The following is a 24,185-nucleotide window of genomic DNA, read 5'->3' on the forward strand; positions in this document are numbered from 1 at the left end:
TCAGTAGAAACCACATTTGTTTAAGCAAGTCAGCCATATCAGCTATGTTTTTTTAAAGGTAGTAAATGAGGCTGAATGAACTGTTTCGCTGCCAGACAAGGCTCCGCTGATAGCCAGGTGTAGCAGTGGTATAGCGCAATGAATGTATTGTCTAGTGTTGTGTAGTGGCTTTGCTGGCATGCATCCCACATTATTTTTTTTGCCCCACCACGATTTACATGCTAAAATCGCCAGGGCATATGACAGGCATTAATTTACAACATTGCCTAAGTCGTTAGCTTGGCTTTTATAATGTAAGCCTATAGGCATTGTGGCTTAAGCTGACAGACAGACCGACAGACAGAGAACAGGAAGAAGCAGAGTGACACCAGAGAAGGGGGGTGAGTTGGCTCCATGCTCAGTGATGTGGGCTGGTGTGGATAAAATGCCAAGGCTGAATTCTTGTCCCAGTCTGCCCCTGGCAAACCGATCAAATTAATGCATGAAGTATTAGGTTATGCATTGATTGACATTTGTTTGTCTTTAGGCTACTCTGTATTGCCCATTGAAGTGAACCAAGGTGGTTAGGCTATGTCTCCAAATGCGTGGCACCGCACACGCAAAGTGGGCATTTTTGGTTAGCTGCACGACACAGTGCTTACACAATTTTTTCATAATTCAAATAATCATAACACATATTTAGTAGTCTAGGCTATTAAAATCCATTGATACTTAAAATACGTAGACAGATGAAATGCATAATCTTTGGAAAAATTTGATTCCATTTATTGGCTAGATTATTATCGATCTTGTGTTTTCCTGCTTCAGTTGTATATTTTTCCTAATGTCCTCTGAGTCGACAGCTTGAGCACAGCACTTGTTTTAAACTACTGCTCTGTGCAGGCTGTGCTGATACAGGCTACTGCTCTGTGCAGGCTGTGCTGATACAGGCTACTGCTCTGTGCAGGCTGTGCTGGTACAGGCTACTGTACCAAAAAATACAATTCAAAACATTGTTACCGTATTTAGGCTACATTATTGCAGTTTTGTAATTTACACATAAGCAACCAATTGCATTGCAACGAAAAAAAGGTTAGATAGGCTAACATTTATTTACAGCCAATACGGGACCATTCAATTGAAGGATAATCTGCAATTGGTTTAAACTCTCGCAACAGTCGCGGTATTAATTAACACGCTCCGTACACATACCTGGGCGTCTTCAGAAGGCACTTAGCACCGGCCATCCCGTCCAAGATAAGCTACCGGAGCCTGGGGTTTTATGTCCTCCGTAGGAGAGGAGCGGAGGAATGCGGCGCGTCGCTGTCGCGAGGACACAGTCCTGTCCAGATGCACATCCCCGGATTGAGGAGAGGAGAAATTCCAGCGCTACCGTGACGCTACCGTGACTTCATAGGGCGAGTGTGTATACTACGGTCATTAACAGCGCGCAGCCAGCAGCAAAATGAAAGTCCGCTTGAAGAGGAGCGGGAGCATAGCCTCTCCCAACATATCTCTCTCTCTCTCTCTCTCTCTCTCTCTCTCTCTCTCTCTCTCTCTCTCTCTCTCTCTCTCTATATATATATATATATATATATATATAAATAAATAAAACACAAGCAAAGACATGCAGGCACACACAAACATACACACACAATAGATTCCCCTTAACAAAAGGAAAAGAGCTGCTGAAGATAAGAGACAAATAACCCTTCTCTACATTTTCATCATGGGCACAAAATAAAGCCTCTGTATTTTATTAGGCTATTGGTAGGAGGCTGAACTATGTCTTGCTCCTTACTTACCATAAAATAACAATATTAGTTTGCTTTACAGTTCTAATCTTATTTCACATGCAACATTGTTAAGACAAGGTCACACTCTCAAAAGAGGTGTTTATTTAACCTCAAGGGTGTTTTCCCCTTATTAAAAAGGGTTGAACAAAGGATGGTTGAAGTAATCCACTGGTGTCAGTACAGTTGTCAGCTCCTGAACCACAGCAGGCAGCACAAGGTCAGACAGACCAATGTATCTGTTTGTTGACCAGGATATGCCCTATATCACAACAGGGCCTGATCTAGACCTGATGCCAAGGCAACAGGACACATCTACTTTAATAGCTCTGATGGAAACTGCTCTGTGACAGAGCTCAGATAAGCCTAGAATATCAGAGTAGCCTATCCATGTCATTCAATATCTCACTGCTTGATCTCACTTAATGTAGATAGCAGAGGAAGCTAAGGCTGCCTTCCATAGCTTAGATGTAGCTGACGCCTGAAAGATCTAACAACGCCTGGATAGGTATTTTAAGTATCAGCTGTTATAGCAATTTGTCAGTCGATGACACGGTCGATGACGTGGCAAGCCACCGTTTGTTTTTGCGTCGCCTCGGCCTTAACTGAGGAACGTGGCCTAAGTCATTTGTGGTCACGTAGCAACTTGATTTTTCATACATGTATGAATCCTAATAACAAGCGAACCTTCCCTCCTGTCTTTGCCTACTGTTCTTATATCATTCACTTTATAAAGACCAATAATAGCCCTGTGGAGCTATGGTGTCTATTTGTCACAATGACTGCAATTTTACCCCTGTTTTGATGTATAAAAAAAGCCACCTCCCTATCTTTACCCCCAACACACACACACACACACACACACACACACACACACACACACACACACACACACACACACACACACACACACACACACACACACACACACACACACACACTACCGTTGCTGAAATGATCAGTGGGGGAATTCTGAGAAAACAACATCTTAAGGATTCTTCATGAATACCAATTGGTGCCTCAGTCACTCCAAAGCGAGCAGCCAGAGTGACATGCAATGTTGCTCTCTTTACCCGATGGCCACTGCAATACGCCCCCCCTCTCCTCCTTGTGCTAGGAGATTTAACCGACCTTTCAGGGTAATGGGACCATTAGTCTGCAGAGGGAGGTGTGGATGTGTGTGCCTGTGTGTGTATATGTTTGCGTGTGAGAGTGTTGGAGGGTTGAATGTCATGTAGAGAGCAGGGCCTAGGGTCCTGACAGGCTGTAGCTTGTTTTGTTGTGTATGTGTTAGAGTAGTGGGTGTACTGTAAATGTGTCACATTCTCCACATAAAAAATAGACTTGTAAGTTGTGACATAAATTATATTGCCAAATGTTGTATTGTAAATGGATGTTCTACATAGGCTGCTACAGTTACCTCTTCACAGTGTCACCATAGTCATAAATCTAAGGCACAGTCAAACCAAGGTAAATCTAGTAAGATTAATTGTGAGTCCCCAAATTCATCACCATCACAGCCGTATGTTCAACTGTACTGTAGCCTGAGGGGCAATCTCCCTAGTCCCCATGTTGCATTGAGGACAAGCAGTGTGAAGTGACCTTGCTGTTCCCTTCTGGGTAAGTCATACTGGAAGTCTCTCTCTCTCTCTCTCTATCTCTCTCTTTCTCTCTCTCTCTCTCTCTCTCTCTCTCTCTCTCTCTCTCTCTCTCTCTCTCTATCTCTCTATTTTTCTCTCTCTCTCTCTCTCTCTCTCTCTCTCTCTCTCTCTCTCTCTCTCTCACACATGCACACACACACACACACACACATACACAAAAGGCTCCCTAGTCACCTCGTCTCGCCTTCCACTCAAGCACACACCTCAACCCACACACACACACTCCCATCCCATCTACTCTGCAGGAATAGTAATTTTCCTTCAACCTTTATTACCAAAGACAAGTGGTCCAAACTGCAGTAGACAGAGACGTTATTGTATTCTACAAGTTAACGTAGCCCTCCGTCTCCCTTCTATTTCACCTGCACCAGTGTGGCCGAACACACACACACACAGTCAGGCATGCACGCAAGCACACAAACACACACACATACACACACGCACGCTGTTAAACACTGCTACACCGCTTCCACCATGCCAAATAAATATTTGTGATTTAGGGCTATAAATGCCCCGTCAGTCCCTATGACTACTACCACTCTATCACAATCCCTACTGTTCTCTCCAGTCATGTTTCTCTCCAAACAAACACATCTCTCAAACACCTTTCTCTCAGTCAGACAGGTGTTAGTATTCATGACACAGGCCTTACCTGTTTGTAAGTATAGCTGTTTGTATTCAAATACAGCTACTTCCTGTTGTTCACAGGCTTTGTTTCCCCTCTGCCATTAGCCGTGGGTGTCTGTCAGTCAGACCAGACGTGTTGTCCTCTTCACAGACAGACAGAGTGGCAGAGTGGTCAGATCGTTAGACTGCATTGGCTAGCGGTTAGCGCTGTCCCTCGCATTCGAATCAGTCAGCGAGTGTTGTGAGTGACAGCTGTGAGTGTGTGTGTGTGTGTGTGTGTGTGTGTGTGTGTGTGTGTGTATGTTTATCTGTGTGTTAGACTGTGAGTGACAGTGGTCACCCACAGGCTGACAATCAGTCAGACAGACAGTCAGGGTGTGTGTGAACATTGAGCTGTTCACATAGGCCTTTTAGAATTCCCCAGGCCACAAGTTTGCCCACTGGCCACTCATACATATCCAACACAACTGACACTACACTCTTAGAAAAAAACATTCCAAAAGGGTTCTTTCCCTGTATAAGAACCCTTTTAAGTTCCATGTAGAACCCTTTTTGGTTCCAGGTAGAACCCTTTTTGGTTCCAGGTAGAACACTTTTGGGTTCCATGTAGAACCCTCTGTAGAAAGGGTTCTACATGGAACTCAAAATGACATATGGGGACAGCCTAAGAACCCTTTTAAGTTCTAGATAGCACTCTCTTTTCTAAGAGTGTACTTATGGTCTGCCTCAGAGTAGACAGGACCCCATGTCTTTTTACCTTGTCTTTACTCTCTCTCTCTCTCTCTCCCTCCCTCCCTCCTAATCCCAAAGCCATTTAAAGGGAACAATTCCATCAGGTCTTTTCTTTTTAAAAAATATAGAAGGAACGGCAAAGATTAAAGCAACCACTCAAATCATCTCATCGCCATCATCAACACAGAACCACATCAGAGTGAGCCAGTAGGAGCAAAGCATTTCAGTGTGGAAATGAGAACAAATCAGCCAGAGAGTGCTCTCACTGTCAAAGCCCTGTCACAGATGAGCTATTTTAAAATCTGGCTGGGTACATAACAGGAACGCACGATTGGAGTAGGAAAAATATGTGTACATGCAAAAAGGAGAGAGAGAGGTAGAGTGAGAGAAAGAGGGAGGGAAGAGGCAGAGAGAGAAGAGGCAGGCAGACATGTATATATCTAGAGAGAGAAAGATGCTAAAGGCAGGGTGTGAGAGAGAATAATCAAAGGAGATACAGACTACAGTGGTTTCAAAATGAGTCTGAGTGGTTGTGACACAGACAGAAATATTTATGGGACATTAGGAGTACTGGGGGTTTGACCCTTCACCCCTGGGACCAGAGGACACACACAACACATGCTACTGTAAAGGGAAGGTTAAGAACATTTCTTACTGGGTGGTGAGTGGTTGCTCATGGCAATGGCATCTACAGTAATGCTATACATTTAAATGATCCAATGCAGAGATTTGTATCTCAAAATCAAATCATTTCTGGGTAACAAGTAACTTAGTGTGATTGATTTCAATTAAATTGGTCAAAAATAAACAAAAATGGCTTCTTAGCAAAGAGCAATTTCTCAAGCAAGAATTTAGCTAGGACTGTTTGGGTTTGGTCTGAGTGAAAACTAGCTGTTGTTGGCAGAGAGGTGTGGAACTCTCTTTCTTATTGGTCTACTAACTGATTTACTGCCTGTCTGGCCAAAACTCCATCCCAACAAAACAAGCTGAAACTTCTGACGGTCTTTTCAAACAGCTCTTACACTAAAATGGCATCGTTATACTTTCCACAACTTCACAGTTTTATTCCAACCTCATAGTGTGGAAATATATATAAAACCCAGGTAAATCATGTTTTTGACTGTACTGGGTCTTTCAAATGATATTTAGCTTTCCTCAGTTAGAAGAGATGCAATATTTCGATGGTTTCACATGGTTTGATTTGGTTACTGTTTTGTAGGCAGAAGATGGTTGTTTGTGATAAAAGAGAGTAATTGAAGGATAGGAAAACAGCAATAAATAGACAATTGTAAAAGTGTGTGTGTGTCTGTCTGCGTATGTGTGTGTGTGTGTTTACACTCTTATTTGTGTGTGTGCATGAGTGCCTGTGCGCCTATTTGTGTGTATGTATGTGGCCGTGCTTGTTAAAAAAGGATTTGCGACTGCTTGGACTAACAGGAGTGTATTAAGTTGACTATTATTTCCATCACATCTCTCCAGTTGATGTGATCTGGCTTTTATCAGTCATCAAAGGACAAGAAGAAGACTTTACTAATAAGAGTTTCACAATGGAGTGTGAGTGTGTGTGTGTGTGTGTGTGTGTGTGTGTGTGTGTGTGTGTGTGTGTGTGTGTGTGTGTGTGTGCGCGCGCGTGTGCGTGCGTGCGTGCGTGCGTGTGTGTGTGTGTGTGTGTGTACGCACCCTGGATGGAAGATTACACGGACAGACAAGACCGTTATGGATATTACTGACATTCCAATGACTGCCACCTTTCTCTGAGAAATATGCAAATGGGGGAGAGAAAAACTATTCTACGCAGAGTTCAATGACGCACGAAATCGGAGCTTCACCGAAAGATGGACTTTAGCATTTTATAGCCATTCTATCGATTTCACACCTATCATGCACGCCCAAATTTATGCACGGTGGCAGGGAACAGTGCATTTCAGCATTACATAAACGGCACATGGGAGCTCATTGATACCGGCCGCAATTATGGCTAATGACATCATTAATCAGTCTAATCACGCTCCCCTCTCTCTGCAGTTATACCTGCACATTCACATGATTGGTCCTCTGCATCTAGTCACCTGTTTACGTAGCATAATGAGCAGAGGACGTGATTAGCAGAGATGATAATTATTATTATTAGAATCATATGGAGAGGTTAGTGAGGGTCTGGGTGAGAGGCCTTTGCTGACACTGTTGTCACTATTGTACATAAAGGTTTGGGATGAGTGGGAGGATCAACTTGATTTCACAAGCTCAGGTCAATAGTTGACATTCATCCAATGGCCTGTCTGGAGAGGCAGTGGGACAGGAGGATGGAAGGTGGGGAGTGTTGGCGGTGGGTATACAGTAGGTGGCAGGGGGTGATACTGTCAATGGTGGCGTTACATTAGGAGCTGTGGAGTGTTGGTGGGTAAATAGTAGTAAAGTGAATGAGAGGTACAGTATGTACCGTACAGTGACTGTTAGAGGGGTGGGGGGGTTGGGGTTTTGGTAGCTGGTATAGGGGATGGTAAAGGAAGGAGGTTTCATTACGGTAGTGGCTGGTGACAGCTTGTGCTTCCGGCTGGTGGCTGTTCATGCTGAGACCAAGCTCAGTCAGAGCCCAGAGTCAAGCCAAGTCAGGACTAGTACAACAGAACACTAGGCTACGACGCTCATTTGAGACTCTCTCTGTTCGACACTGATTATCGCCTGTCCCCTTTAATCCTCCTAGGATGCCATTGAAACGGAAGGAGGAAACTTTAAGTCTACTTAATCCTAGACATCACTGTATGCACACTGATGCGGACATACAGTATCTTCAGAAAGTATTCATACCCCTTATTCCACATTTTCTTGTGTTGCAATCTGAATTCAAAATGGATTTTAAAAAATTCTCTCACCCATCTACACACAATAGCCCATAATGACAAAGTGAAAACATTTTTAAACATTTTTGCAAATTTATTGAAATTGAAATTCAGAAATATCTCATCGGATGTGGATGTGTCACTGCAACAATCTTAAAAGGTCCTAAATTATATCACCACTGCCCTTGACTCTAAGCAATGTTGTGCTGCTATTTTTATTGACTTGGCGAAAGCTTTTGATACGGTAGACCATTCCATTCTTTTGGGTCGGCTAAGGAGTATTGGTGTCTCTGAGGAGTTTTTGGCCTGGTTTTCTAACTACCTCTCTCAAAGAGCGCAATGTGTAAAGTCAGAACATCTGCTCTCTCAGCCACTGCCTGTCACCTGTCTTCTCAATTTACAGAAACAACATAGCTCAGGCAGTAGGATGCTCTCTCATTCATGTATATGCAGGTGATACAGTCTTATACTCAGCTGACCCCTCCTTGGATTTCGAGTTAAATGCTCTACAACAAAGCTTTCTTAGTGTCCAGCAAGCTTTCTCTGCCATTGTTGTTCACCTCCAAAACAAAGGTCATGTGGTTTGGTAAGAAGGATGCCTCCCTCCTGCCCCACCGGTGTGATTAGTACCTCTGAGGGTTTAGAGCTTGAAGTATTCACCTCATACAAGTACTTCATACAAGTACTCATACAGTACGCTGTCCTTCTCTCAGCACATATCAAATCTGCAGGCTAAGGTTAAATCTAGAAGTGGTTTCCTCTATCGTAATTGCTCCTCTTTCACCCCAGCTGCCAAACTAACCCTGATTCAGATGATCATCCTACCCGTGCTAAATTATGGAGACGTAATTTATAGATCGGCAGGTAAGGGTGCCCCTGAGCGGCTAGATATTCTTTACCATTCGGCCATCAGATTTGCCACCATTGCTCCTTATAGGACACATCACTGCACTCTATACTCCTCTGTAAACTGGTCGTCTATGTACACCTGGCGCAAGACCCACTGGTTGATGCTTATTTATAAAACCCTCTTAGGCCTCACTTCCCCCTATCTGAGATACCTACTGCAACCCTCATTCTCTAATTCTGCCAGTTACAATCTGTTAAAGATCCCCCTCCCCAAAAACACACATCCATGCGTCACTCCTCTTTTCAGTTTGCTGCAGCTAGCGATGGGAACAAGCTGCAACAACCAGTCAAACTGGACAGTTTAATCTCCATCTCTACATTCAAAAACGACCATGGACACTTACTGATACTTGTGGCTGATTCATGTGATGTATTGTCGTCTCTATCTTTTTGCCTTTCGTGCTGTTGTCTGTGCCTAACAATGTTTTTACTATGTTTGTGCTCCTACCATGTTGTGCTGATGCCATGTTGTGCTGTGTTGCTACCATGTTGTGCTGTTGTCATGTTGTGTTGTCATGTTGTATTGCTGCCATGTTGTGTTGTTGTCTTAGGTCTCTCTTTGTGTAGTGTTGTGGTGTCTCTCTTGTTGTGACGTGTGTTTTGTCCTATATTTTATTTTTTATCCCAGCTTCTGTCCGGACAGGAGGCCTTCCACCTCTTGGTAGGCCGTCATTGTAAATAAGATTTTGTTCTTAATTGACTTGCCTAGTTAAATAAAGGTTCAATTAAAATAAAATACATCTACATAAGTATTGACACCCGTTTGCCATGACACTCCAAATTGAGCTCAGGTGCATCCATTTTCAATTGATCATCCTTGAAACGTCACTACAACTTGATTGGAGTCCACATGTGGTCTATTTAATGATTTGGACATGATTTAGAAAGAAACCCATCTGTCTCTATAAGGTCCCACAGTGGATAGTGCATGACAAATCAAAAACTATACCATGAAGTCCAAGGAACTATCCGTAGACCTTCCAGATTTGTGAATTGTGATGAGGCATACCGTGCCTTGCAAAGTATTCCCATTTGTAATTTAAATGGATTTGAATTTTAATTTCATGTAATGGACATACACAAAATAGTCCAAGTTGGAATACTTTTCTAAAAAATAGAAAATGGAAAAGTGGTGCGTGCATATGTATTCACCCCCTTTGCTATGAAGCCCCTAAATAAGATCTGGTGAGACCAATTACCTTCAGAAGTCACAGAATTAATTAAATAAAGCCCACCTGTGTGCAATCTAAGTGTCACATGATCTCGGTATATATACACCTGTTCTGAAAGGCCCCAGAGTCTGCGACACCACTAAGCAAGTGGCACCATGAAGACCAAGGAGCTCTCTAAACAGGTCAGGGACAAAGTTGTGAAGAAGTACAGATCAGGTTTGGGTTATAAAAAATATGGCAACACAACAAACCTGCCAAGAGAGGGCCGCCCACCAAAACTCACGGACCAGGCAAGGAGGGCATTAATCAGAGAGGCAACAAAGAGACCAAAGATAACCTTGAAGGAGCTAAAAAGCTCCACAGCGGAGATTGGACTATGTGTCCATAGGACCACATTAAGCTGTACACTCCACAGAGCTGGGCTTTACGGAAGGGTGGCCAGAAAAAAGCCATTGCTTAAAGAAACAAATAAGCAAACACGTTTGGTGTTTGCCAAAAGGCATGTGGGAGACTACCAAAACATATGGAAAAAGGTCAGATGACACAAAAATTTAGCTTTTTTGCCATCGAGGAAAACGCTATGTCTGGTGCAAACCCAATAACCTCTCATCACCACGAGAACACCAACCCCACAGTGAAGCATGGTGGTGGCAGCATCATGCTGTGGGGATGTTTTTCATCGGCAGGGACTGGGAAACTGGTCAGAATTGAAGGAATGATGGATGGCGCTAAATACAGGGAAATTCTTGAGGGAAACCTGTTTCAGTCTTCCAGAGATTTGAGACTAATACGGAGGTTCACCTTCCAGCAGGACAATAATCCTAAGCATACTGCTAAAGCAACACTTAAGCGTTTTAAGGGGAAACATTTAAGTGTCTTGGAATGGCCTAGTCAAAGCCCAGACCTCAATCCAATTGAGAATCTGTGGTATGACTTAAAGATTGCTGTACACCAGCGGAACCCATCCAACTTGAAGGAGCTGGAGCAGTTTTGCCTTGAATAATGGGCAACAATCCCAATGGCTAGATGTGCCAAGCTTATAGAGACATACCCCAAGAGTCTTGCAGCTATAATTGCTGCAAAACGTGACTCTAGAAAGTATTGACTTTTTTATTTTGCATCTTCAAAGTGGTACGAATGTTGTGTAAATCAAATGATACAAACCCTCACAAAAATATTTTAATTCCAGGTTGTAAGGCAACAAAATAGGAAAAATACCAAGGGGGTGAATACTTTCGCAAGCCACTGTATATCTGGGGAAGGGTCTAAAGCTGTTGCTGGAATGTTGTAAGTTTCCAAGAGCACACTGGTTCTCATCATTGGGAAATTTAAAAAATATGGAACTACCCAGACTCTGCCTGGAGCTGGCTGCCCGACCAAACTGAGCAACCGGGCAAGAAGGACCTTCGATCAGGGAGGTGACCAAGAACACAACGACCACTCTGACATAACTACAGAGTTCCTTGGCTGTGATGGGAGAACCTCTACAGAACTTCACCAATCTGGGCTTTATGGGAGAGTTACCAGACTACAGAAATCCTGAGGCACTTGACAGCATGCCTGGAGTTTGCAAAAAGGCATGTGAAAGACTCTGAGATCATAACTCTTTGGCCTGAATGCAAAGTGCTATGTCTGGAGAAAACCAGGCACGATCATCACCTGTCGAACACCATCCCTAGCGTGAAGCATGGTGGTGGCAGCATCATGCTATGGGGATGCTTTTCAGTGGCAGGGACTGGGAGGCGGGTGAGAATAGAGGGAGCAATGAATGGAGCCAAATTCAGGAAAATCCTTGATGAGATTCTGCTTCAGAGTGCAAACAACCTTAGAGTGGAAATGACTCAAGCATACAACCAAAGTAATGCTGGAATGGCTTCAGAACAAAAATGTGAAAGACCTTGAGTGGCCCAACCAAAGTCTAGACTTGAATCCCATAGAAAGTATGTGGAAAGACTCCCCATCTAATTTAACAGAGCTTCAGGAGATCTGCAAGGAAGAATGGGAGGAAATCCCCAAATCCAGATGTGTAAAGCTGATACAGACATACCCAAGATGACTGTGGAATAAGTCATGGGGTATAAATACTTTCTGAAAGCACTGTCCATGCATGCATGGACACACACAAACACACATACATACATACACAAGCAGTGTGTACATCTTCACGGCACAGTTTCCCCCTCTCCTTCCTTTACAACAACACACCCACAATGGTGTGCTACCATGATTCAGAGGTATAAAACACCAACACAAGCATTTTCTGTCCATTTCTGGCTTCTTTGTCTTTAAACATGTGCGTGGATGTTATGTATGAGAAGTCCTTTGAGGCATTTAAGCCTTATGTTCATAACAGGGCTCAGTCTGCAGTTCAGAATCTCATCAACTAATCATTCAGCGATCAGTTTCCAAGCAGAGGAGAAAGTACGCTAGACAGCCACGGAAAACTTCATTAAGGTTTAGAATCAACATGGAAACCAAATGGAATACCAGGTTGCTTTGACTCCCCAAATCAATTATTATCTTTCTAACCACCTCATTTCCAAGAGCAGCCCGTGGTTTCATTATACTACCGACCATGTAGCAATAAGAATTATGAAGAGAAAACGGAATGCTCCCTTTAAATGTTAACCAAGCTCACTAAAATATTGTAGGCAGTCATGGGGTATGTCCCAAATGGCACCCTATTCCCTATATAGTAATAGTGCCATACTTTTTACCAGGGTGCATAGTGCTCTATGGGAATAGGGTGGAATTTGAGATACAGCAAATTAGGCTGTAGCCTTTGAATGCACTGCAAAAACACATGGTAATAAACATGTCTGAAATTTGACATGAACGTGCATAATTGCTATGGCATATTAGAGGTTAACATTCTGGAAAGAATAAAATAGCTATTGGTTACATAGGTGAGGAAACACAGCTAGGATAGGGGAGAGCCGATCTCCTGTTATTATGATTCAACTAATCAGGAATGAATATGCTATTTCTTCATCAGTACATGTTTGCTCTGCTGCTGCCTCCAAGCCCCATCCTTGGAGATGGATGTAATATCCAGTATACCTGGGTGGTGTGTGTGTGTGACTGTGTGTATGTATGTATGTGATTTGTGTGCTTATGCGTGTGCGTGTGTGATGTGTGTGTGTGTGTGTGTGTGTGTGTGTGTGTGTGTGTGATGTGTGTGTGTGTGTGTGCGTGCAGGTACACGTGTACCTGGTATCTTTAGCTGATAGGATATAGAGTGATTCACTGTGCTTGCCGAAGAAACCTTGAATGTTGACCCATTTACAGCGGTTTCTGAGAGTTGAGTCATATATTTATTACACTGTACATGTTAGCAGGTTGCATCAACAAGCAGTCTCACGTCAGAATTAGACGTTCTCCCATGTTTCTCAAACGTCAAAATTCGAAGTTGTACCAAATGTCCAATTTCGAAGTGTTTGGTGAGTTCTCTGTATCTTTCCAATGTCACGTTTAGGCATTAACTCTAAATGGTTAAGGTATGGGTTAAGGTTTGGGGTAGGCTTAAAAGAAAAATATCAGAAACAACTTTTGAACAAGCAACCTTTGGAACCAGAGACAGATCCTTATGCCCAGACATGGATGGACGTTGTATCACTGGTGTCCTGTCTATTTATTCCACATGGCACGACATGATGATTTCCATCCCTCTTCTTCTGTCCTCCCTCTGTTTTACTGTGACAAAAACAGTTGTAAGTTATCCACATCCTCTTCCAAATGCTCTTGTAGAAATGGCTATCAAACATGAGCACACACCCCCCCCCCCCCCTCCACCTCCTTCTCCTCCAGTAGGACAATTGTCACATTCCTACCGTCCAACTACCTAAACGCTCCCTTGCATGATCACCTGCCCGCCCCGCCCCCTTCCCCTGTACGTCTCCCAGTGGTCAGTGTCTCTGCAGCCTGCAGCATACAAGCAGTGCCAGGGGGGATGGCATGGAGCCAAGGGAGGCAGAGCGATGAGCAGCCAGCCAGCCTACCTCCAGGCCCAAAGCACTACCAGAGGCACTCTGCTCACTGTCCATCAATCACACCTCTACTCTGATTAGTGGGACAGACAGGTTGTGTTTTTGTCGAAAATCTCCCGCTGAGAGAAATAGGGAGGTGTGTACCATACCGGTGTGTGTGTGTGTGTGTGTGGGTGTGCTTGCAAGCAAGTGCATGTGTCTCTGTGTGCATGTTGTGTGTGTGGTGGTTGGTCTGCCCTGACTAAAGTAGGTGTTCCACATGAATACTGCCCAGGAAGAAAAAGCTTAGAGGTGTCGAGTGCAGTCGGATGGGAGGATGGGAGACCCATAGTGAGACAAAACAGAATTAAACAGAGCAAGAAAGCAATCGACAAAATAGATTTGGCTGTGTCCCAAAGGGTCATATTCCCTCTATTACGTCTCTGGTCAAAAGTAGTGCACTGCTGTATATGGAATAGGGTGCCATTTGAGATGCAGACCACTAGCATGAGAACTATCCAGAATATGGGTTCTGAAAAGGGGTAAGAATAGGGACCAGGGATTAGGCTTTGAAAATGGGTCTGGATATGATAAGGCTTTATTTTAGAGTCCTGAGATGTGTTACATTAATGAGTTTCCTTTTACAGATAATAGAAGTTCTCATCCAGTAGGCCGTAACACTCTGAAAGGCCTGAAGAGTCACTCACAAGACAATAGTGAGAGATCAGTCTGAACTAGAGTATGAAGTTGGAGGTCACAGTCTATTTGTGTGTTTGTATTTTTGTATTCACACACACGCACGCACGCACGCACGCACACACGCACGCACACACACACACACACACACACAGGCTTGCAAGTACACACACGCCAGCCTGAAATCTGATCAATCATTTTTCAGGAGAGGAAATGACTCTATCTGAGGCAGATCGAAATCAAGCACGCCCATCACTTATTTCTCAGGTGTGTCAATTTACATGTGCCTTAGGAAACAGGATAGAGTATTCCACTAGCCCACTCCAAGACTTAATTAGCAAACACTGCTCAATTATTAATTGTCTGCTATCAAATTTGTGATCAATTAAGACCACAGTGAATGGGCGGTTGGTGGATGTCTGAAAAACAGTTCTGTCTCAATGCTGTTTTCCATTGGACACGTGCTGATTAGGGTACATAACAACAGCAAAGCCAGGAGGGGTGAATTGAAGCCCGAAAGAGACATTATAGAACTAAAGACTTCCGTAGTTAAAAAATGCATAAAGAAATTGGCGCCGGTCGTAAACAGTGTGATCGCTGTTGTTCGCCGTGCAAGAGGGAGGGAGTGGAGCTAAATTTAGCCCCAGTTGCTGCCGCATGCATCGCGTCATTCGGTGAGAGACTGATATTCCCGTTTGTTAGTATCATTTATTAAAATCTTGTGACAGTGCCATGACTGCAGGAGAGGGGTCTTTCCATTCTCGCTGCTCAGGAGGCATGAAATCAGACAACATAGCGAGTCCGTGGTAGGATAACACACACACACACACACACACACACACACACACACACACACACACACACACACACACACACACACACACACACACACTGGGAGTGAGAATATTAATCTGAGGGGAACATCTGTCCGACGTGCTGCTGACTCACTCTCTGTTCTGTCCTCTAAAGAGTTTAATTTTCCATCCACCCTCCTTTTGTTTGCTTTGTTTGCGTTCTCTTCCTTTTCTGTGTTTGTGTTGACATCTGATGCGGGTCCAGTAATGTGTATTGTCCACGTCTCAGTGCCTCAGTGCAAATACTTATTGGATTTTATGTGATTCTCTTGGCAAGTGAGTGGGTTGGCTAAATGCTAACCCGCAGAGACACCATTTGTTATTATGGATTAAAATTCTAATAATGTTCTTGGGAATGAGTGTTTATCTGAGAGTGAGAGAGAGAGATCCTTCTGTAAAAATACTAGCCATACAGTAAAACCAATGAATTGGCATTCTGGTGGTTATAATACATTGGATTAGCGAAACATATGCTAAATCCTTTAAACTAACACATAGGTCTACCCTATTCTGGGACTGAAGTTGAGTCCTTCTCTATCCAGGTAGCAAGTCTTCAACTATTTGTTATTTGAAGGGGGATCTGACATGTACGACATGACTGACGACATGACTGAATGAGCATCTATGATGAATCAAAACCATTATGTCAGACCACAATATGTGTGTGTAGATCATGGGACAACATTCATAAAATACACATGTAGACACATTATCTACATGCAAACACACACACACACACACACACACACACACACACACACACACACACACACACACACACACACACAATACTGTCTTCTCCACAAACACCTCTAAAACCTTGTCAAACTACAATGAAAGGATGTTTAACCTGCCCAGCAGCATATGACTGATGCTCTATTGCAGGGTTCCCCAACTCATCAGTTTGGTCATTTTATTTGGCCCCCCAAGTTTTTGTGGCAAAAAAAAACCTTCAATAAATGTTGGACATATAAGACTGTAAAAACACCAGCAACAGAGTTATTTTTGGGGGAAATCTGTTCCAAACTATTCCCACACATAATAGAAATATGTGAAGGTATAATCATTTTGAAATGATTATGTAGTCAAATATTGTATCTGTTTTGGCTTCTTGTGGTCAATCAGCAGTCTACAAATGATTTGTGATTATGTTCCGGCCCCCTGAATATCAGCTGAAGATAAACCGTCCCGCGGTTGAATATAGTTGATGATTCCTGGTCTAGTGGGACAGAAGGGTGAGCTCTCTCCCTAACATCAATGAACTGCTCTTCTCTCCCCTCCCCTCCTCCCCCTTAGGTAAAAGGACCAGAGTCCATCTCGACCCATCCACGTCGGCTGCTTCCTCTGGGCTCCAGCGTAACAGTGTGTTACAGTTTTTTTTTCAATTGCTAACAAGCATCGGTCAATTACTGAAGCCACTTTTTCAAAACTCTTCACAGTCTGCATTCGCAACATGCATATTGGCCAAACAGTTATTCTCACCTCCAAAACTCACTCAAACCACCAAAACACTTCATACATGTCTCTGAATAAGCTTGATCGACCAGAACACTGGCAACAATTCTCACTCAGAAAGCATAACATTGTCACTCATAACACACTGACTTAAAAAACACTAACAACAGGGGTCATTACATAAATTATTCACTTTTCTCTTTGAAGTTTGAATGATTTTTCACATAAATCAGTATTTCATTATAGATTAAGAAAAACATATTTTCACTTTATTGACTGTACTAAAATATATGTAACAAGAATGAATCAGAACTGCAGCAATTTGCTTCAATAACCTTTATTTTTTCTATATCTTTGCATACAGTAATTTACTTGTGAAAAATAAAAAGTTGAATCAAAAATCTAATTCCTGAAATTCCAGCGCTGCATTAATAATTACAACAACAAAACACATCAACATGTGTAGTATAACACTCATACTGTACAGTACTGTGAGGGTTCTAGTTCTCATCAACATGTGTAGTATAATCACTCATACTGTACAGTACTGTGAGGGTTCTAGTTCTCATCAACATGTATAGTATAATCACTCATACTGTACAGTACTGTGAGGGTTCTAGTTCTCATCAACATGTGTAGTATAATCACTCATACTGTAGAGTACTGTGAGGGTTCTAGTTCTCATCAACATGTGTAGTATAATCACTCATACTGTAGAGTACTGTGAGGGTTCTAGTTCTCATCAACATGTATAGTATAACACTCATACTGTACAGTACTGTGAGGGTTCTAGTTCTCATCAACATGTATAGTATAATACTCATACTGTACAGTACTGTGAGGGTTCTAGTTCTCATCAACATGTATAGTATAATCACTCATACTGTACAGTACTGTGAGGGTTCTAGTTCTCATCTACATGTATAGTATAATCACTCATACTGTACAGTACTGTGAGGGTTCTAGTTCTCATCAACATGTGTAGTATAATCACTCATACTGTAGAGTACTGTGAGGGTTCTAGTTCTCATAAACATGTATAGTATAACACTCATACTGTACAGTACTGTGAGGGTTCTAGTTCTCATCAACATGTATAGTATAATACTCATACTGTACAGTACTGTGAGGGTTCTAGTTCTCATCAACATGTATAGTTTAACACTCATACTGTACAGTACTGTGAGGGTTCTAGTTCTCATCAACATGTGTAGTATAACACTCATACTGTAGAGTACTGTGAGGGTTCTAGTTCTCATCAACATGTGTAATATAATCACTCATACTGTACAGTACTGTGAGGGTTCTAGTTCTCATCAACATGTATAGTATAATCACTCATACTGTACAGTACTGTGAGGGTTCTAGTTCTCATCAACATGTGTAGTATAACACTCATACTGTAGAGTACTGTGAGGGTTCTAGTTCTCATCAACATGTGTAGTATAATCACTCATACTGTACAGTACTGTGAGGGTTCTAGTTCTCATCAACATGTGTAGTATAATCACTCATACTGTACAGTACTGTGAGGGTTCTAGTTCTCATCAACATGTGTAGTATAATCACTCATACTGTAGAGTACTGTGAGGGTTCTAGTTCTCATCAACATGTGTAGTATAATCACTCATACTGTACAGTACTGTGAAGATTCTAGTTCTCATCAATATGTGTAGTATAACACTCATACTGTACAGTACTGTGAGGGTTCTAGTTCTCATCAACATGTGTAGTATAATCACTCATACTGTACAGTACTGTGAGGGTTCTAGTTCTCATCAACATGTGTAGTATAATCACTCATACTGTAGAGTACTGTGAGGGTTCTAGTTCTCATCAACATGTATAGTATAACACTCATACTGTAGAGTACTGTGAGGGTTCTAGTTCTCATCAACATGTGTAGTATAATCACTCATACTGTAGAGTACTGTGAGGGTTCTAGTTCTCATCAACATGTATAGTATAACACTCATACTGTAGAGTACTGTGAGGGTTCTAGTTCTCATCAACATGTGTAGTATAATCACTCATACTGTAGAGTACTGTGAGGGTTCTAGTTCTCATCAACATGTATAGTATAATCACTCATACTGTACAGTACTGTGAGGGTTCTAGTTCTCATCAACATGTGTAGTATAACACTCATACTGTAGAGTACTGTGAGGGTTCTAGTTCTCATCAATATGTGTAGTATAATCACTCATACTGTACAGTACTGTGAGGGTTCTAGTTCTCATCAACATGTGTAGTATAATCACTCATACTGTACAGTACTGTGAGGGTTCTAGTTCTCATCAACATGTATAGTATAATCACTCATACTGTACAGTACTGTGAGGGTTCTAGTTCTCATCAACATGTGTAGTATAATCACTCGTACTGTACAGTACTGTGAGGGTTCTAGTTCTCATCAACATGTATATTATAATCACTGGTACTGTACAGTACTGTGAGGGTTCTAGTTCTCATCAACATGTGTAGTATAACACTCATACTGTACAGTACTGTGAGGGTTCTAGTTCTCATCAACATGTGTAGTATAATCACTCATACTGTACAGTACTGTGAGGGTTCTAGTTCTCATCAACATGTGTAGTATAATCACTCATACTGTACAGTACTGTGAGGGTTCTAGTTCTCATCAACATGTGTAGTATAATCACTCATACTGTAGAGTACTGTGAGGGTTCTAGTTCTCATCAACATGTGTAGTATAATCACTCATACTGTACAGTACTGTGAAGATTCTAGTTCTCATCAATATGTGTAGTATAACACTCATACTGTACAGTACTGTGAGGGTTCTAGTTCTCATCAACATGTGTAGTATAATCACTCATACTGTACAGTACTGTGAGGGTTCTAGTTCTCATCAACATGTGTAGTATAATCACTCATACTGTAGAGTACTGTGAGGGTTCTAGTTCTCATCAACATGTATAGTATAACACTCATACTGTACAGTACTGTGAGGGTTCTAGTTCTCATCAACATGTGTAGTATAATCACTCATACTGTACAGTACTGTGAGGGTTCTAGTTCTCATCAACATGTATAGTATAATCACTCATACTGTACAGTACTGTGAGGGTTCTAGTTCTCATCAACATGTGTAGTATAACACTCATACTGTAGAGTACTGTGAGGGTTCTAGTTCTCATCAACATGTATAGTATAATACTCATACTGTACAGTACTGTGAGGGTTCTAGTTCTCATCAACATGTATAGTATAATACTCATACTGTACAGTACTGTGAGGGTTCTAGTTCTCATCAACATGTGTAGTATAATCACTCATACTGTAGAGTACTGTGAGGGTTCTAGTTCTCATCAACATGTATAGTATAACACTCATACTGTACAGTACTGTGAGGGTTCTAGTTCTCATCAACATGTGTAGTATAATCACTCATACTGTACAGTACTGTGAGGGTTCTAGTTCTCATCAACATGTGTAGTATAATCACTCATACTGTAGAGTACTGTGAGGGTTCTAGTTCTCATCAACATGTGTAGTATAATCACTCATACTGTACAGTACTGTGAGGGTTCTAGTTCTCATCAACATGTGTAGTATAACACTCATACTGTAGAGTACTGTGAGGGTTCTAGTTCTCATCAATATGTGTAGTATAACACTCATACTGTACAGTACTGTGAGGGTTCTAGTTCTCATCAACATGTGTAGTATAATCACTCATACTGTACAGTACTGTGAGGGTTCTAGTTCTCATCAACATGTATAGTATAATCACTCATACTGTACAGTACTGTGAGGGTTCTAGTTCTCATCAACATGTATAGTATAATCACTCATACTGTACAGTACTGTGAAGATTCTAGTTCTCATCAATATGTGTAGTATAACACTCATACTGTACAGTACTGTGAGGGTTCTAGTTCTCATCAACATGTGTAGTATAATCACTCATACTGTAGAGTACTGTGAGGGTTCTAGTTCTCATCAACATGTATAGTATAACACTCATACTGTAGAGTACTGTGAGGGTTCTACTTCTCATCAACATGTGTAGTATAATCACTCATACTGTAGAGTACTGTTCTCATCAACATGTATAGTATAATCACTCATACTGTACAGTACTGTGAGGGTTCTAGTTCTCATCAACATGTATATTATAATCACTCGTACTGTACAGTACTGTGAGGGTTCTAGTTCTCATCAACATGTATATTATAATCACTCATACTGTACAGTACTGTGAGGGTTCTAGTTCTCATCAACATGTATATTATAATCACTCGTACTGTACAGTACTGTGAGGGTTCTAGTTCTCATCAACATGTGTAGTATAACACTCATACTGTAGAGTACTGTGAGGGTTCTAGTTCTCATCAACATGTATAGTATAATCACTCGTACTGTACAGTACTGTGAGGGTTCTAGTTCTCATCAACATGTGTAGTATAATCACTCGTACTGTACAGTACTGTGAGGGTTCTAGTTCTCATCAACATGTATAGTATAATCACTCATACTGTACAGTACTGTGAGGGTTCTAGTTCTCATCAACATGTATAGTATAATCACTCATACTGTACAGTACTGTGAGGGTTCTAGTTCTCATCAACATGTATAATCACTCATACTGTACAGTACTGTGAGTGTTCTAGTTCTCATCAACATGTATAGTATAATCACTCATACTGTACAGTACTGTGAGGGTTCTAGTTCTCATCAACATGTATAGTATAATCACTCATACTGTACAGTACTGTGAGGGTTCTAGTTCTCATCAACATGTATAATCACTCATACTGTACATTACTGTGAGGGTTCTAGTTCTCCCTCTCTCCTGCATTTGGCCACAAGTTCTCATCAACATCACATCTTATGTCTTCTCTGGCGATGCATCTTGGAAAGTATCTTCTGGAATGTCTAATCCAACCCTGGCAGTCTTTAGTAGAAGTGTCTCCTCTAAAAAACTCCTCTATGGGGTTTAGGAAGGGGGTGTATGGAGGCAGGAATAGTACTGACATCCTGGGATGAGCAGTAAACCAGTCTGTGACTGCAGCAGAGTGGTGGAATGCCACATTATCCCACACAACAACGAAGGTAGGGGAGTTTCTGGCCCCTCTATCCTCCGCTGGCACAAGTCGATTATGCAGGTCATCCAGAAAATAAATGAGCCTCTATGTATTGTAGGGGCCAATGAGTGATTTGTGTAACAGCAAACCATCATTGGACAGTGCTGCACACATTGGGATGTTAGCTCCTCTCTGGCCTGGGACATCTACGGTTGCTCTCTGTCCAATCACATTTCTTCTCCTGTGGCGTGTTTTTGCTAGGTTGAATCCAGCTTCATCCACAAAGATGAATGTACGGTATGTGCAGTTTGCCTGGCTTCCACCTCCATTACTCTCTAAAATACAGTAAATCCACAGTTTTACACTACTTTACATTATGCATAGCTGTGTATGTACCCTGTTTGGTCATTGAACAGACATCTTACCTGGACATATTGATACCAGAGTTCTTTCATACGTTCACAGTTTCTCTCAAAGGGTACAACTGCTTCCTCCTTATTTCATGTTTCTCTAGGACTCTTATTTAATGTTTCTCTAGGACTCTCTAGGACTTTTATTTAATGTTTCTCTAGGACTCTCTAGGACTCTTATTTAATGTTTCTCTAGGACTCTCTAGGACTCTTATTTTATGTTTCTCTAGGACTCTCTAGGACTCTTATTTAATGTTTCTCTAGGACTCTCTAGGACTCTTATTTTATGTTTCTCTAGGACTCTCTAGGACTCTTATTTTATGTTTCTCTAGGACTCTCTAGGACTCTTATTTTATGTTTCTCTAGGACTCTCTATGACTCTTATTTTATGTTTCTCTAGGACTCTCTAGGACTCTTATTTTATGTTTCTCTAGGACTCTCTAGGACTCTTATTTTATGTTTCTCTAGGACTCTCTATGACTCTTATTTTATGTTTCTCTGGCAATTGTCATTGTGCTGACCGTATTCACATTCCCAATAGTGATATTGTCTGCCAGCACTCTGTCCCAAATTTCCCACAGTTTTATTGCATTGTTGCCAATTACCATGTCAACAATGGCAATTTCCTGCACATCTGATAATATTCTGCCTCTCCCTCCTGTGGGAGGCAACCTTTGGATCCTACTGAAAAACACAAAAAAAATCAATATATTTCAAAATGTCAGTACATGTAAAAATGTGAACATACTGTATTGTACTGTAATATGTAGTTCAATTATCATTGAAGGATGCACATTCGTACTATTGATGCAACTGTTGAACGCTGCAGATTTGGTTGCACCCTTAAACCGTCCTCTCTCAAAGAGAGACCATAGTTTACAACATGGTCAATAATTGTGGCCCTTATCTCATCAGAGACCACTGCTCTTGGTCTTCCTCTCCTTTGTCCTCCACGCAGTCTCCCTGACACTCTTCTTTCCCCACCAACCTGTCTTCCTTGATCCATGTTTCCAAACTAAATCATTCCGAAGCCGTCCTCTTTTGTCTGTTTGGTAACGAGACTAAAAACAGGACACTTGGGTAGGCTTTCAGCTGAAATTGCTATCAGCTGTGTTCGGAATGATTAAATATCCTGCTGAGATTTTCTATATGTTTCAATCTGGTTACTGCAGAAATGCAAAACATTCTGTTTTGAATGTGTTTTAACAGTTTTGGAAACAGTGTGTTAGCATTTGAAAACATGTGCTGCAAATATATAGTTTCGCAGGTGGTGGAGTATAAATGAGTAAAGAGTTCATGGATTTGGGAGAATGTGGTCATTGAATGTATTTTGTGTGAAAGCAATGAAAAATTATTCACAGTTTGCTCCACATACACTTCTGTTTTGCTGACTGATAATGTGACTTCAGTTTTGACCAATGCATGTTAGCAATTGAAAAAAACTGTAAACAGTGTGACAGTGTGCTGTGTGCTAGGAGCAGATGGCCAGAGCCAGGGCTCCCCAGGCGTCCTGTTGTCTGTGCAAGTCAGTCAACGTAAACTGTCTCCTTCAATAGAGATATGGACTGTCCTTTATCAGATCAAAACTATTAAGCATCTGCTAGGGAGAGTGTGTATGTGGAGGGATGGGGGCAGGACGTGTGTGTGTGTGTGTGTGTGTGTGTGTGTGTGTGTGTGTGTGTGTGTGTGTGTGTGTGTGTGTGTGTTTGTGCACGCGCACTTGTGTGTGTGTGTGTGTGTGTTTGTGCACGCGCACGTGTGTGTGTGTGTGTGTGTGTGTGTGTGTGTGTGTGTGTGTGTGTGTGTGTGTGTGTGTGTGTGTCCAAGCATCTAAGCATCAACTGCGATATGAGCCTAGTTCAGAGGAACACTAAACCAGAGATGGACCAAAGCGAAGCGCCAGTGTTAGTACCTATACACAGACACACTCATCCCATTACCCGACATGTAAACCCAATATAACTTTACAAGACATTACAACCTCAATCAATGACAGTCTAGACAGATGTAAAAATAAAACCTTACGGTTTCAGTTCCC

At 41.8% G+C, this 24,185-nt stretch overlaps 1 protein-coding gene across 3 annotated transcripts in view; it reads right to left on the reverse strand.

Annotated features, from left to right (window-relative positions):
- The window catches only part of LOC115136902 (A-kinase anchor protein SPHKAP-like), a 52,453-nt gene extending 51,004 nt beyond the window's left edge, over positions 1–1,449 (reverse strand). For all 3 annotated transcript variants that reach the window (XR_010465070.1, XM_065024549.1, XM_029672809.2), the window contains exon 1: positions 1,192–1,449. Coding sequence is in view for 2 of the 3 variants with exons in the window: in XM_065024549.1 (XP_064880621.1) it covers positions 1,192–1,226 (35 nt within the window). In the remaining variant the exon portion in view is untranslated. The remainder of the gene's footprint in view (positions 1–1,191) is intronic.
- Positions 1,450–24,185: the final 22,736 nt, after the last annotated feature.

The sequence above is a fragment of the Oncorhynchus nerka genome, linkage group LG11, assembly GCF_034236695.1.
Source record: "Oncorhynchus nerka isolate Pitt River linkage group LG11, Oner_Uvic_2.0, whole genome shotgun sequence".
Classification (NCBI taxonomy): Eukaryota; Metazoa; Chordata; class Actinopteri; order Salmoniformes; family Salmonidae; genus Oncorhynchus; species Oncorhynchus nerka.